At 34.8% G+C, this 16,268-nt stretch overlaps 1 protein-coding gene across 5 annotated transcripts in view; it reads right to left on the bottom strand.

The window, feature by feature from the left end:
- Positions 1-16,268, bottom strand: part of STXBP5 (syntaxin binding protein 5) — a 162,272-nt gene that overhangs the window by 15,252 nt on the left and 130,752 nt on the right. For all 5 annotated transcript variants that reach the window (XM_002927613.4, XM_011235233.3, XM_002927614.4 and 2 more), the window contains 3 exons: positions 11,905-12,144; positions 9,876-10,245; positions 8,662-8,827 (listed from right to left, as the gene is read on the bottom strand). In XM_002927613.4, the coding sequence (XP_002927659.1) occupies positions 8,662-8,827; positions 9,876-10,245; positions 11,905-12,144 (776 nt within the window). The remainder of the gene's footprint in view (positions 1-8,661; positions 8,828-9,875; positions 10,246-11,904; positions 12,145-16,268) is intronic.

Genomic DNA, 16,268 nt, shown 5'->3' with positions numbered 1-16,268 from the left:
AGAACTGGTTTCCTCAACTTTAAAAAGAAGAGATAATAATACCTACCCCTGAAATGTTCCCAGGATTAAAAATAATGAATATATAAAGTGCCAAGAGTAGACAGCCAATGGTAAAAAAACTAAAAGAGAAAAACTCCTTTCACACAAAATATGAAACAAATTAGAAAATACGGAAATCATTTATCAATAGATCAGTAATACAATAGATTATGTTTAAAGGAAGTTTAAAAGTAGGGATTTCTAAGAGTCTGCAGTCTCAGTATTAAAATTTGGGGAGAAATACTGATAGTAAAAAAAGCATATATTACAACATTAAATAGTATCTCCAGATTTTTTCTGCTTGTATTTAAATAAGGATTTTACCTATCATTAAATTTACTATTGAGAATGATTAATTTTAACAAACTTACGGGGTAAAATTTAGAACTGATTTCATGAATGGTCAATATATGTGCTTTATCACAAAACTTTTTAATACATCAAATAATCAGATTTTAATAATTCTGATTAAGAAAACTCTATGTTATAAAAATACTGAGTCTAAATAAATATCTTCCAAGATGAGCACAGCAATAAATTTCAGTATTGAATGTATGACATTTAAGAAAGGCTTAATAATTCAACTTTCAAAAATTTTGTACTGATGAGTACTTGGCAGTTTGTTTATAAATTACAATATTAAGGTGCTTAGGACAATTATAAATTGTTTAAACTGAAATAATTCATATGTTCCACCTCTTTAAAATTATGTTTTTTACTTAAATTCAAAAATAAAAACAAATTGTCAATTTGAAAAGATAACTTGTCCATTTTGCTCATGTTTTCACTCAAGATATGGTTAGAATAATGCTGTAGAAATGAATTTAGGTATTTCAATCTATAAACATATACTTTTGACTAAGTGTCTCTCAATGATAATAAAAAGTTCTGGAGTCCATGATTTTTAAAATCAGCTTTACTGAGTTAACTGACATATAACAAACCGCACATACTTAAAGTATAAAATTTTAACATATGTATATATACCTGTGAAATCATCACCAACCATCAAGATAATGAACATAGCTATCTCTCATGCTTCATTGTACTTGCTTTGCAAAAACTTCACTTACTCCTTCTCAAACCCCCATCACCAAGTAAATGCTGATCTGCTTTCTCTCAACCTTGGTTAATTTATATTTTCTTTAGCTTTATGTAAGTGGAGTCATACAGTATTGTAAACTTTTTTTTTTTTTTTTGGCTTGGCTTATTTCACTCAGGATAATTACTGGGAGATCCATCCATGATACTGAATATTATCAACTGTTCATTCATTTCTATTGATGAGTTGTATTCTACTGTTTGGTTACACTGCAATTTGATTATTCATTCGTTGATGGGACACTTGGGTAGTTTCCAGTTTTTTGGCTAGTAAAAATAAGACAGGAATATCAATTTCCTTTTCTCTTGAGTTAAAAAACTAGGAATAGAAAGGCTAGGTCTTTGGTTTATGAATGTTTAACTTTTAAACTGTTAAGCTGTTTTCCAAAGTGGTTGTGCTGTTTTTTGTTTTTTTACATTCCCAGCAGTGTATTAGAGTTCTAGACCCTTACATCCTTGTGAGAACTTGACATGGTATGTTTTTTCAAATTTACTTGAGAGAGAGAGACAGAAAAAGAGAAAGAGTGTGAGCGCAAGTGCAAGCAGGAGGAAGAGCAGAGGGCGATGGAGAGGAAGAGAATCCCTAGTAGACTCCTCTGAGCACGGAGCCCAACACCAGGCTTGATCTCAGGACCCTGAGATCAAGACCTGAGCTGAGATCAAGAGTTGGATGCTTAACTGAATGAGCCACCCAGGTGCCCTGGCATTGTGTTCTCTTTAATTTGAGCCTTTCTGGTAAGTGTTTAATGGTATCTCATTGTGGTTTTAATTTACAGTTCTGTAAGGCCTAACACTGCTGTACATCTTTTCACGGTGAAGCATCTGTTCAAATATTTTGCCCATGCTTTTATTGGGTTATCTTCTTTCTTTTGACTTTTAAAAGCCCTTTACATATTCTGGATATAAGCCCCTTATAGATACATAAGGGCTTAAGTTTTAAATTTTGTTGAAGTTTTCAATTTGTTCTTTTATGGATGGTGAGTTTGGTGTTGTAACTAAGAAATCTTTGCCAAGCCCAAGTTAACAAAGATCTTCTCTTAGGCTCCCTCTAAAAGTTTTATAATTTTAGGATTTACATGTAGGTCTATGATCCATTTTGAGTCAATTGCTGTAAATACTGTGAGACATGGATCAAAGCTCATTTTTTACATATTTAATATCCAATTTTTCCAGCATAATTTGTTGGAAAAAATTGCATTGTTGCATTGTCTACATCAAGTCAGTTGTCCATGTATGTGTAGTTTTATTTCTGAAGTCTATACTCTGTTCCACTGATCTATTTATCTTATTTGATGCCAATACCATGTTCTTTTGGTCACTGTAGCATTAAAGTAATTCCTAAAATCAGGTGGTGTAAGCCCTTCAACTTTATTCTTTTTCAGAGTTGTTCTGCCTATTCTAGGTCCCATGCATTTCCATATGAATTTTAGAATAAATTTCCCCCAAAAAATTTCCACTGAGATTTTGTGAGATTGCCTCACATCTATAGATCAATTTTGGGAGAACTGGTATTTCAATATTAAATTTTCTGACCCATGAACAAAGTACACATTTCAATTTATTCAGGTTATTAAAAATTTCTTTCAGTGTTTTAGTGATTTTCAATGTAGAAGTCTTTCATATTTTTGTTAGATTTATCCAAAGTAGCTCCTATTTTTGTTGCTATTATAAATGGTGTATTTGTTTATTTTAAAGATTTTATTTATTTATTTGAGGGAGAGAGAGCAAGCACAAGAGGGGGTGGGGGGAAGGGGCAGAGGCAGAGGGAGAAGCAGACTCCCGCTGAGCAGGGAGCCAGATGTCAGGCTTGATCCCAGGACCCTGAGATCATGACCTGAGCCGAAGCCACAATTAACCGTCTGAGCCACCCAGGCGCCCCTAAATGATGTTTTTTAAAATCTCAATTTCCAAATGCCCACTGCTCCCATACAACTTTTTTTTTTTTTTTTAATATTGATCTCATATCCTGCATCCCTGTCAAACACAGTCATTATTTCTAGTAGCTTTCTGGATAGATTTCCTAGATAGATGATCATGTCATCTGTGAATAACAACTGCTTTACTTTTTCCTTTCCAGTTGAGATGATTTTTTTTCCTTGCCTGAATGCACTGGCTAGAACCTTAAATACAACACTGAACAGAATACAACACTGAACAGAAGTGTTGAGAGTGAACATCCCTTTCTAGCTCATGATTTTAGGGAAAAATAATTCAGTAACTAATTACTAAGTATTAGGTGTTGATTTTCCCTAGATGTTCTTTAAGCTCCCTTTTATTCCTTCTTTGCTAAGATTTTTTTTTTTTAAAGATTTATTTATTTATTTGACAGAGATAGAGACAGCCAGCGAGAGAGGGAACACAAGCAGGGGGAGTGGGAGAGGAAGAAGCAGGCTCATAGCGGAAGAGCCTGATGTGGGGCTCGATCCCATAACGCCGGGATCACGCCCTGAGCCGAAGGCAGACGCTTAACCGCTGTGCCACCCAGGTGCCCCGAGATTTTTTTTTTTTAAATTAGGAATGGATGTTGGATTTTGTCAACTGCTTTCTATTAGTTAACTTATAATATGATGAATTATAGTGATCGATTTACAAATGTGAAGTCAACCCTGCATTCCTGGGATAAATGACATGATAATTAATCATGACCAGAGTTATCCTTCTGATACACTGTTGGATTCAATTTGCTAAACTTTGGTTCAGAATTTTTACATCTGTATTGAAGTATATAGGTCTATATATAATTTTCTTTTTTTTTTTTTTTTAAAGATTTTATTTATTTGACAGAGGTAGAGACAGCCAGCGAGAGAGGGAACACAAGCAGGGGGAGTGGGAGAGGAAGAAGCAGGCTCATAACAGAGGAGCCCGACGTGGGGCTCGATCCCATAACACCAGGATCACGCCCTGAGCCGAAGGCAGACGCTTAACCGCTGTGCCACCCAGGCGCCCCTATATATAATTTTCTTGTAGTATATTTGTCTATTTTTCGTATCATGTTAATTATAGCTTCTAGAATGAATTGGGAAGGACTTCCCCACTCCAATTTTTGAGTCTTGTGTAGAACTGGTATTATTTCTTCCTAAAACACTGATAGAATTCACCAGTGAAGCCACCTGGGTTTGGAATTTTCTTCTCAGTTAGATACAGTACTCTTCAGGTTCTCTATTTTTTCTTTAGTGAACTTTGGTAATTTGTGCCTCTCCAGGAATTTGCCCATTTTCATCTAAGTTTTTGAGTTTATTGGCATGAAGTTGTTCGTAGTATTTCCTTATTATCCATTTTGATATTTGTAGAATCTATAGTAATGCCACTTCTCTCATTCTTGATTCTGGTAATTTGTAACTTCTCTCTTCATAATCAGACTTGAGATCAATTTTATTGGTTTCAGAGATCAAACTTTTAGCCTTAGTGATGTTTTTCTATTGTTTCCTTCTTTTCTATTTCTGTTCACTGTTTTCCACTTGGATATCTATTATTTTCTTTCTTTTGCTCACTTTGGGTTTCATTTGTTTTGGTTTTTTTTCCTTCAGTTTCTTACGGTGGAAGCTGAGGTCACTGATTTGGTAAGAACTTCTCTTCGTTATAACCCAGGTGGTTTAGTGCTATGAATGTGTCCAGTTTAAACACTCAGTTGTTTTTTCTATTTCTATGCTTTCAAGTTACCTAATCTTTTCTTCTGCAATGTCTAATCTGTTGTTAATCCCATCCAGTATATTCTTATCTCAAGCACTGTAGGTTTACATCTCTAGAAGTTTGATTTTGGTCTTTTGTATCTTCCATGTCTCCAGTTAACTTTTTGAATGTATGGAATACATTTATAATAACTGTTTTGATGTCCTGTACTAATTGAAATATTTGTGTCAGTTCTGGTTTGGTTTCATGAAGATTATTCTTCTCATTATGGGTCATATTTTCCTGACAATCTGACTGGATGCCATATCTTTTGATTTTTACCTTGTTGAGTACTTGATATTTCTCATCTTGCTAAGTTGTCTTGAGCTTCATTCTGGGATAATAGGAAACATTTTGATCCTTTTGGGTCTCACTTTCATAATTTGTTAGGCAGGTTGGAAGCAGTGCTCCTTTTAAGGCTAATTATTCCCCAACTAATGAGCCCAGACCCTCCTGAGTACTCTACCCAATTACTCACTGAAGTTGGCTGAATAATGGCCATCCAAAATAATCAGGTTCTAGGGGCACCTGGGTGGCTCAGTTGGTTAAGAGTCTGCCTTCGAAACAATGAAGCATGGAACACTACAACAAAAACTAAGGATGTACTGTATGGTGACTAACGTAACAAAAAAATTTAAAAAAACAAAACAAAACAAAAGAGTCTGCCTTCAGCTCAGGTCCTGATCCCAGGACCCTGGGATCTAGCCCACATTTGGCTCCCTGCTCAGCGGGGAGTCTGCTTCTCACTCTCCCTCTGCCCCCCCCCCCCCCCCCCCNCCCCCCCCCCGTTCATGCTTGGTCTCGCAAATAAATAAATAAAATCTTTAAAAGAAAAATCAGGTTCTAATCCCTGAAACCTATAAAAGTTACATCTTGTTTAAAAAAAAAAAAAAGGGAGCGGGTGTCTGTGCAAATGTGATAAGTATTTTGCTGTGGGAAAATTATCCTGATTATCTAGATGGGTCCTAAATCCAATTACAAGTGTTTTTATAAGAGGGAGATCTGACACAGGCACAAGAGGAGGCAAGGTGACCATGAGAGCATAGATTGGAGTAATGCAACCACAAGTCCAGGAATGCCGGCAGCTACAAGAGGATAGAAGGGGCAAGGGCAAGGTCTCCTCTAGACCCCCTGGAGGAAGCATGATCCTGCCAACACCTTGATATTGGCTCAGTGAAACTTACTTCAGATTTCTGATATCCTGAAGTATAAAAGAATAAATTTATGTTATTTTTGGTCACCAAGTTTGTGGTGATTTGTTATAGCAGCTTCAGGAAATTAACACACTCACGAATTATAAATTTTTTTTAGTTTGGCTGTTGGGACCAGGCATAATTCCCTTTAATTTTCTATTCCTTTCAGTTGGTTCTTTCCCAGGCCAGGGAGTATCCACATGTATGTGTTTAAGAGTACTCTACTGAATACTCTTGGCTGGACCCTCTGCAGATGTGCAAGGTTCTCTGTATAGCTCTCTTCTCTCTGGTACTCTCTTCTAAGAACTCTAACTCACTTGGTCTACTCAGACTTTTGGTTCTGTCTCCTCAACATAGGAAGCTGGTCAGGCTCTGCCTTAGTACCTTCCCTCTAAGCATACCCTGGAAACTCTATCTAGGCATCAAACCTGGAGCACTTCCTTTGTTTCCTCTCTCTCAGGGATTACTTTCCTTCATTGCTTAATGTTCAGGATCTTGAAAACTGTTATTTCATGTTTATGTCTGCTTTTTTGGGGTTGCTTCAGGCAGGAGGGTTAGTCTGGTCCCTATTATTCCATTTGGGATACAAACATTATTCCATTAATGTTTATAGGCATCTTCTTTATTTTTTTGGTTAAAGTTAAATGAATGCACAATTAGGGTACTCTGGAAACCAAGGAATAGTGTTTATAAAGTTCATGGTACTTACATGGTACTTACAACATATTTTTACCAAAGCATTATTTTTAGGCACTGAAAATACAGAAACACTAAAAATGTCAATAATGCTCAAAGAAAACATTTTATCACAAACTGCTTAGAGTTCACTTTTCATTTATCGTTATATCATGAGGGCACATAGCAGATAGTTATTAAAATTGAGTTACTAAATGACCATTTCATTTAAAAATAAATAGGTAAAGTTTACGGCTGCTGCTATTTATTTTTACTAAAATAAAACACTGACCAAAGAATAGACTTGATCCCAAAAAAGTGATGAAGTTTAAAATTTTAAGTAACTGAATTAAGACTACATTTCAGATGAAAAAGAATGAAGAATATATTCAATTGTCCATATTATTTCTTAATACAGTAACATTTTACTAGTGAAAGGAAACACTAAAGAAAAATTATATCTTCCCTATAAAAAGCGAAGGTTTAATTCAGAAACCTAGGAATCTTTGAAAAAAAACCTCCACCCAAATGTTAATGTAAATTTTTATCTAAAATATCAGATCTGTAATTCTGTTTCACTCTCAAGGTTTATAATAATATCATTAGAAGTATATTTCCAGGACAGTTTAGCTTACTGAAATAATACTAACATCTGACAGTGAGCACATACTCTGTACCAAGCACTATGCTCAGCACTATACATGCATTGTGTCTTCTTTAATCCACACCATATCCTTTGGCATGGATATTATTTTTAATCCTATTTTTAAAGATGATGAAGCTCAGAGACAGTAAGTAACTTGTGTAAGGTCACATAATTGTGTAATTATTAGCAAGGATGGGACTTAAATTCAGTCTTGACTCTAAAGCTCATATTCTAACCGAGTGAACCACTCAGGCACCCTAAAGCTCATATTCTAAAAACGAGCCACAAATTCATTACAAACAGTAAAACAGGGCTAACTGTAAAAACTTTCATTAAAATATTCTCTTAAAATAAATTTCCCTTAATAATGGTTTCCTCTAAGTATCAATATTTATATATATATAATATTTAATATTTTTATTTTTAATGTTTTAGCTCAATATAAGAGCACTTTTAAAAGGTGAAACTAAACTGATCATTTCTAATATAAAGTTGATCCTTGAACAGTGTGAAGGTTAGGGGTCCAACTGCCCTGCACAGTCAAAAATCCATGTGTAATTTTTGAATTGCCCAAAAGTTTACTAACTGTACTGCTGACCAGAAGCCTTACTGATAACATAAAGAAGGGATTGGCACATATCTTATATTTATTATATACTGTATTCTTACATTAAGGTAAGCTAGAGGAAAGAAAATGTTAAGAAAACCATGAGGAAGAAAAAATAGTTATAGTACTATACTGTAGTTATTGAAAGAAATCTGTATAAGCACTTGTGCAATTCAAACATCTTGTTCAAGGGTCAACTGTATATACAAGCACATAAGGCACTTGAATATTAAAAAAAGAAAGTTTTGTATTTAAAGAATGTAGTCTCTTGCAAACAGATCATAAAAATATTCAGAGTAAAACTATAAAAACTTTTTTTTCTTATACGTATATACATCCTTGAGAATACAAAGTATATGAGAGGGGATGACACAATGTGCAGATATAATTATTTCCACATTAACACAGTTCCTTAAAAAGGCTTTCTTTGTGTGTATAATTGATATTTATTATACGTGGAGAGTGGGTATAAAATGTATGTAATATTTCATATTTCTGTGCCATTACTGGGTAGAAAAAATATAGATCAGTGAGATAAGTCCCTCTTAAAACAAGAGTCTGATGAAGTTACTTTATGACAAGTCTCAAAGCATACGCTCTGAAAGTCAGGCTCTGGATTTTCCCATACAGGCTCACTTGTGTAATCCTGAGAGTGTAAGAGATGAACAAAAGTAAGGGGTTAGAGAATATTTCACCTTTGAAGAAATCATAGTAATATTTTTGTTATTTACCTGAAGATTTTCACAGGTCTCTTGACTGTAAGTGAGTCTCTGGATTTCTGTAGGTGAAACAAGATATAATGCTTGTCCATTGTTGGTGAAGCAGAATGTTCTGGCTATCCGCATGTTGGTGAGGGGCAAGTAATACACATCCAGTAGAGGCCTTAAACTTGGCAAACTTGAGAAAAATATTAAAAAGTTGTTAATAAGAAACAAGGTAGGTTTTGGAAAACAGTATGGAGGGTCCTCAAAAAGTTAAAAATAGAATCACCTTATGATCCAGCAATCACACTTTTGGGTATTCACCCAAAGAATACAAGAACACAAATTCAAAGGATACAGGCACCCCTATGTTTATAGCAGCATTATTTACAATAGCCAAGATATGGAAGCAGCCCAAGTGTCCACTGACTGATAAATGGATAAAGAAGATTTACATCTTCTTTCATATATATTGTGTATCTATATATAAAAACATGTGTGTATATATATGTGTGTGTGTGTGTATATATATATATATATATATATATATATATATATATAAATATAACCAATGGAATATTATCCAGCCATAAAAAAGAATGAAGTCTTGCCATTTGTAATGACATGGATGGAGATAGAGAGTATAATACTTAGTAAAATAAGTCAGAGAAAGACAATACCATATGACTTCACTCATAAGTGAAATTTAAGAAACAAAGCAAACAAGCAGAGGGAAAAAAATGAGAGAGAGAGAGACAAATCAAGAAACAAACTCTTAATTATAGAGAACAAACTGATGGTTACCAGAAGGAAGGGTGTTGGGGGGATGGGTTAAATAGGTGATGGGGATTAAGGAGTGCACCAGTCATGATGAGCGCCGGGTGATGTATGGAAGTGTTGAATTACTATCATGCACACTGGAAACTAATACAACACTGTATGTTAACTAACTGGAAATAAAACAAACAAAAATAAATAAGGTAGGTTTCAGTCTTGAACAAAGTATTATAGAAGGCAAAAACGGTAGGAACTTATAAACCTTATGATTTAGTATATTTGAGAGGTAGATAAAAGGGATTTGTAGTCTTCATAAACTTGTTCACTATTAACTGAATGAAAATAAATTCTCAGTGTATAAGACTCTGAACAAAAGCATTTCATTTAATTGGAATATAATTCTGTAGTGTTACGTTTCAAGGGTGTAAATGCCATCTTTGTGTCTTCTAAAAATGTGTAACTCTTACCTAAAAGTCATAATATGTCCATTGGCGCAGAAACAGGCAAGGCAGATACTGTTACTCAACGCTACGATATCTCCACGAAGCACAAATGAGGTCTCTGTAATGTTTTGCTTGTAAGCACAGTTCTGAGTTGGCAGTGAGATGACTTTTGCTTGCTTTTCAGAACATATCACTGCATACTGGTTTTCACTAATTTCCTGAGAAGAGGAGGGGGATACAGAGACAGGCCGTCGTTTCTTTAATTTCTCCTTTTCATCTTTTTCTTCAGGAACATTGTGTTCTCTCCAGGATTCATACGCAGGTGGCACTAAGCAGCCTGTGGTATCCAGGAATGCCATTCTCAGGATCGCCCCTTTTAACCTCAATATAGTACCTAAAATAAGTAAGTTCAGTAGATAACAAGTATTTTAACCCCCACAGAAAATATGTTTATTCCAACTCTGACACATAGTAGACATTCAACAACATGTAGAATGTATATTAAACTGAAATTGTACACCGGCTTACTACTGAAGGGATTCAACCTTTGAGCATGTATCTGAGTTCGGAAAAAGAAATCAGAACTACATGCCCCAAACAGATAAATACTGGGATGCCTGGAACTATGTCTTCTCTCATATCTGCCAAGTGTGCTACCAACAAGTGTGAGAGCAAGTGGATGGCATCTAGAGCTGTACTGTCCAATATGGCAGCCACTAGCCACATGTGGCTACAGAGCCCTTGAAATATGGCCGTGCAACTTGTGGCACGGTGTGAGAGTAAAATACATGCCAGATCTGAAGACTCAGTACAAAAGATAAATAAATAAATAAAAGTAAAATATCTTAACAATTTAAGAATACTGGTTACATGCTGAAATGATAGTATTTTGGATATGTTAGGGTAAATAAAATGTTATTAAAATTAATTTCACTTTTTTTTAAATTTTTTAAATATGGCTACCAGAACATTCTTTATGTGGCTTATTTCCAGGCTTTCTTTTCCCTATACACATTCTTACTGTAAGAAAGGAGATAAGTAAGAATATTATCATTATGTAACCTTTTCTAACAACTAGGCATACAGAACATACTCAAGTATTTATTGAGTTGAATGAATAAATCAAACTGTTTCTTTGATGTAAAGATAGTTCACAAATTATCATAAAAATCATAATTACATTTTAATTTTAAATTCCAAGTAATGTTAAAGTCCACGTATAAACAAGGGATACACTAATGAGCACAATCATGTTTTTTCCTATCTAATTCAGCATAAATTAGTAATGGAAACCAGATTTCTCAGTTATTTCTAGATCTATCAGACTCCACATATATTTGGTGAAACTGAATCTCATTTTCAAATAAGAAGGTCACAAATTTTTTCTTAAAATCTGCTATTAAGTCACCTTTTCCTAACACTTCAAAGGAGAATAACATATTTTAAGACTTCACATTCAGATATCAAAAATAGCCAACTATACGATGTTTAAAAAAATACTTTTTGCTTTTTCTCCTAAATCTGGTACCATCCTTTTGCTTATAGAACATAGCATTTTACGGTATCTTAGAATGCATTAGAAGAACAGTTTTTTTTTAAATTTTCTAATGTAGTAATCATTTTAGACATGATTCTAGAGTTAAAAAAATGCGAAACCTGAATTACTGTATAAATAAACAATATTCTGGAATCTTATTCATGTATTCTTTCATTAAAAACATAAGACTAGGGGCGCCTGGGTGGCACAGCGGTTAGGCATCTGCCTTTGGCTCAGGGCGTGATACCGGCGTTATGGGATCGAGCCCCACATCAGGCTCCTCCGCTATGAGCCTGCTTCTTCCTCTCCCACTCCCCCTGCTTGTGTTCCCTCTCTCGCTGGCTATCTCTATCTCTGTCGAATAAATAAATAAAATCTTTAAAAAAAATAAGACTATATCTCCATTTAGTTTACATTTCAGAATTCATAGATCAATTCAAAAATGAAAAGCGAAGGCTTCTACTAAATATAGCAAGTCAGATCTTCAACGTAAGTACAGCATGAAAGCATACATACCACTTGGAGAGACAATAACTGGCTGAAGAAGTCTTTGCTCTCCTCCTGGGGGAAGATTCAGTGCAATGACAAGCACTGTTCCCAATGTAGTACCAACCCACAAACACGGGGAGGGAGATGAATCTGCCTTTCGAGTAAAAGTTTCACAGAAATGAAGAGCAGAAATTGCTTCTCGAGATTCTTTATCAATGCTGGTTACGCTGGAACTCCGTGATCGGCTGAAGGAATTATCTTTTATATCTGAAATGAATTAAAATGTTGTGAGAATGCCCATTACATCATAAAAATTTGACCAAATAGTTAATCTGCAAAAAAGACAAAACCTATAGCATATTTTAGTTTTTAATTAAAAACAATTTACTTTTATGTTAATAATTTTTTCCTTTGCTTAAATATAAAATACAAACGGATAAATTCACACTTCTTGGAAGTGAGCTGGGTGTGATTCCAGTGAATTTTTGGATGTGTGATCTATATGGTTTTGGTGTGGCTCTTCGTTCGTATCCTGGTTGCTATTCTTTTTTTTTTTTTTTAAAGATTTTATTTATTTATTCGACAGAGAGAGAGACAGCGAGAGAGGGAACACAAGCAGGGGGAGTGGGAGAGGAAGAAGCAGGCTCATAGCGGAGGAGCCTGATGTGGGGCTCGATCCCAGAACGCCGGGATCACGCCCTGAGCCGAAGGCAGACGCTTAACCGCTGTGCCACCCAGGTGCCCCCCTGGTTGTTATTCTAATCTTAGACCTCACCACCGTCTTTTCTCATGATGCTGTTTGTTTGTTTCTTTCTTTTCTTTCTTCCTTCCTTCCTTTTTCTTAATTATATTCGGTTAGCCAGCACATAACACATCATAAGTTTCTGCTGCATTTTCAATTATTATACATTAAAAAAAATCCATTTAGAAGTACCCTGATTCTGCCTTCAAATTTGCTGATTTTTTTTTCAAAATCTGTCCATATGAAAGCCTTTAATCCATAAAAATTAAGCCTTCATTTTTCTTGAAAGACTTTTTAACTGTAATCAACATTCATCCAAGGCATTTTACATCAAAATGTATAAATGGTATCTGGCTCATACTTAATTTCATACCAGGTATATTCCCTTTACCTGACTCTATAATGACAGGGATACTTCAAAATTATACTAATAAACCCTCTCTCGTCTTCAGCTGCCTTCTTCACTGTGGCCAATTGTGTTTGCCTTGAGCCTTGGTCTCTTTTCTCCTGCTATTGTGCTTCCAAATTTATGGGAATTTTTTCCTATTATGTCTCACTATGTAAAATCAAAATACATTATTTCCCCACAGTTCTAACTTCTAATGGCACTGAACTATTTGTATTCAATAGAACCCTGTTCTAGGGAACAACACTTAAAATGACTTTCAGTTTTGGTTCTTCCCTTTCACTCTACCTATACATCTGATGGGATGCCAAGTCCTATGTTATTTTACTCCAGTGTTGTTTCCTTCTTTCCATTACCAATCAACTTCTATTACCCTTCATTCAGGCCTTCATCACCATTCATCAAGGCTACTAATTCATAAGTGGTATTCCCACCTTCATCTGTCACTGTTTTAACACAAACTCAATTGAATTTTATAAGATACGGTCATAATTCTGTCACCTCTATTTAAAAAATCTTCAGTGTTTCCTCTTTATTTGATCATGTTTAATATCTTACTCAGGATTTTAAGACTCCACAAAATATTTCAACTCTCCTTTCTGGCCCTATCTTCAATGCTACCCTGTTTTTCAGGACCTTGTGGGGACAAACTGAGTCATTCATTGTTCTCCAGGTGTATCTTGCGCTCACCTACCTTAGATGTTTGCTTGTGATTTTCTGATTAGTTCCTGTGCCTCACCCTTTCCTCTATCAAGATTGTGCTTATTTGCCATCTCAGGTACCATCATTTTCACGAAGTTTTATCTTGATTCCTAAAACCAAATTTTTTTTTTTTTTTGAATCTTGATAGTTTTTTCTCTCTTGTGGTACTAATAGTACATTTGTTCTGTAGTTCTTCCTGACTTGTTGTAGGCCTCACTCTGGGGTGACTCTAAGTTTCTTGAAATGAGCTGTGTCATTTTGAGCATAGTACCTGCCTTATAAAAGTATCCAATAAGTACTTGCTGAAGACAGGTCTATAGTTGAAAGTATCTAAACCGATGTCTTGCTGCCACACCTTTGGGATATATTAAAATTTCCCATAGTTTTTACTGTTCACAGCTAATAAATAGGTCCTCAAATCACATGCTTTCAGTGCTATCATGAAAGAAATGACTTCATGTCATAAAAAATAAAAAAACACAGTCAAGTCTTCTAAATTGCATTTTATTAAATAAAAAAGGTGTAATTGAATCCTAGCTATACCCCCTAAAAGCTTTTGCAATCAAATTCAAGTTCAGGGGCACCTGGGTGGCTCAGTCAGTTAAACATCTGACTTGATTTTGGCTCAGGTCATGATCTCAGGGTCCTGGGATAGAGCCCCGTGTCTGGCTCCATGCTCAGGGGAAGTCTGCTTGTCTCCCTCTCCCTCTGCCCCTCCCGATTGCACACACACACTCTCTCTTTCCCTTAAATAAATCTTTAAAAAATTTAAATTTATAGATTGACAAATATTTCCCCAAATGATAATTATATACAACAGAATTTTGATTATAGCTAGCCTCTGAAAATAATAAAGCTACTAGTTATGGCAATAATATGGGTAATTTCTAACTATAGTGCCTAAAAATGTCTCTTTTTTGCCTGTAATTCCTCCTAAAGATTTTGACATGGCAAAACAGAACTATTTCTTGTAAATGAAACAATTTTCCCATAAGCAACAGCTCATTACTAGATGAGTGTGTAATATTAAAGATATAAACTGATTCCAAATGTTAACTCTAAAGTTTTTAAAGTTATTTTAGTAAAATAATAGAAATTTTATTTTCTAAGATTTGAAGTAATCTTTACACCCAACACGGGGTCCAAACTTACAACCCCAAGATAAGAGTCTCACGCTCTACTGATTGAGACAACCAGGGACCCCAATAGTAGAAATTTTAAATGTAGTTTCCAATGATAAAAATATTTGTTACTTTACTAAACCATACACATACAAGGTGACTGACATATATTTTCAGTTGTGACCCAGTGACAAAGATAGAAATCAATGAAAATTTGTTAAGAAAATTTGAGGGGTGCCTGGGTGGTGCAGTTGGTTAAGCTTCCAACTTTGGTTTCGGCTCAGTTCATGATCTCAAGGGTCATGAAAGTGAGCCTCACATTTGGCTCCGTGCTCAGTGCAGAGTCTGTTTAAGATTCTCTCTCCCTCTTCCTCAGCCCCTTCCCTTGCTCTAATAAGTAAAAAAATTTTAAAAAGAAAATTTTATAATATAAATTTGATAATAAAGGAAAATTTGAAAATATAAATTTCATTATAAATTAATCTGTGTAAAAATTCTTACTCTTATCTATTTAAATTACAACAGGTGATTCACAATAATCTGAACTTCAAATGTTAATTCATAGGCCAAATAAACAGTGTTTTAATTTAATGGACTAATTTAACTATATAAAATTCATAAACTACAACTGCATTTTTATTATGACTTCTCTACAAAAATTAGCTTACCAAAGAAACTCCTTAGTTCAATATGTGAAAATGAAATGAATCAGAATCAATCCTAAACTTACAAAATTCTATCTGCCTAGAACTGCTTGAAAACAAGTTAGAATTTTTAGCAGTTCATGAATTACAACTTGTACTGACTTATTGTTAAGTCAAATGTGGTGGATCTCTGTGCCTTAAAGTTTAGAAACTGGGCAGGCTAAATAAATGGACCAGAAATTTCAATTTTAATTCTAGTAATAAGAGCAGAAATGAAAATGGCTGCCACTAAGCAAGGCCTACCATGTGATACACACTCTCATAACACTTTATATTTATCATTCCATTGAATCCATATAACAAGTGAAAAGTATTATCATCACAATTTAATGAATATTAAAATTAGACACTTAGGTTCAATAACTCGCCCAGGATGACAAAGCTAATTGGTGGAAGAGTCAGGACTTGTGTCATGTCCAACTCTAAAACTTTCTCAGGCAACTCCCGATAGACAATGGGATTAGTCAAACCACCAAAATCAAGGGGAGGGTTTTGGTTATTATTGAGAATTAAAGTTCAGTCTTTACATACAAAAATATATTTGAACATGTGATGTTTCTGGAAGCTCTAAACTCAGATAAAATTTATAATTAATGCCTCAATCCAGCTGTAGGTGTTACAAGCATGTCGTAAGATCATTGCTTTCATGTTACTCTCTGGATGCCTAGAACATCCGACCCGTATATATTACCCTTTCCTTCCCACATAGAGCCTCA

This window comes from Ailuropoda melanoleuca, chromosome 10, assembly GCF_002007445.2.
Source record: "Ailuropoda melanoleuca isolate Jingjing chromosome 10, ASM200744v2, whole genome shotgun sequence".
In the NCBI taxonomy this organism is placed as follows: Eukaryota; Metazoa; Chordata; class Mammalia; order Carnivora; family Ursidae; genus Ailuropoda; species Ailuropoda melanoleuca.
This window is presented reverse-complemented; position numbering and strand designations above follow the sequence as displayed.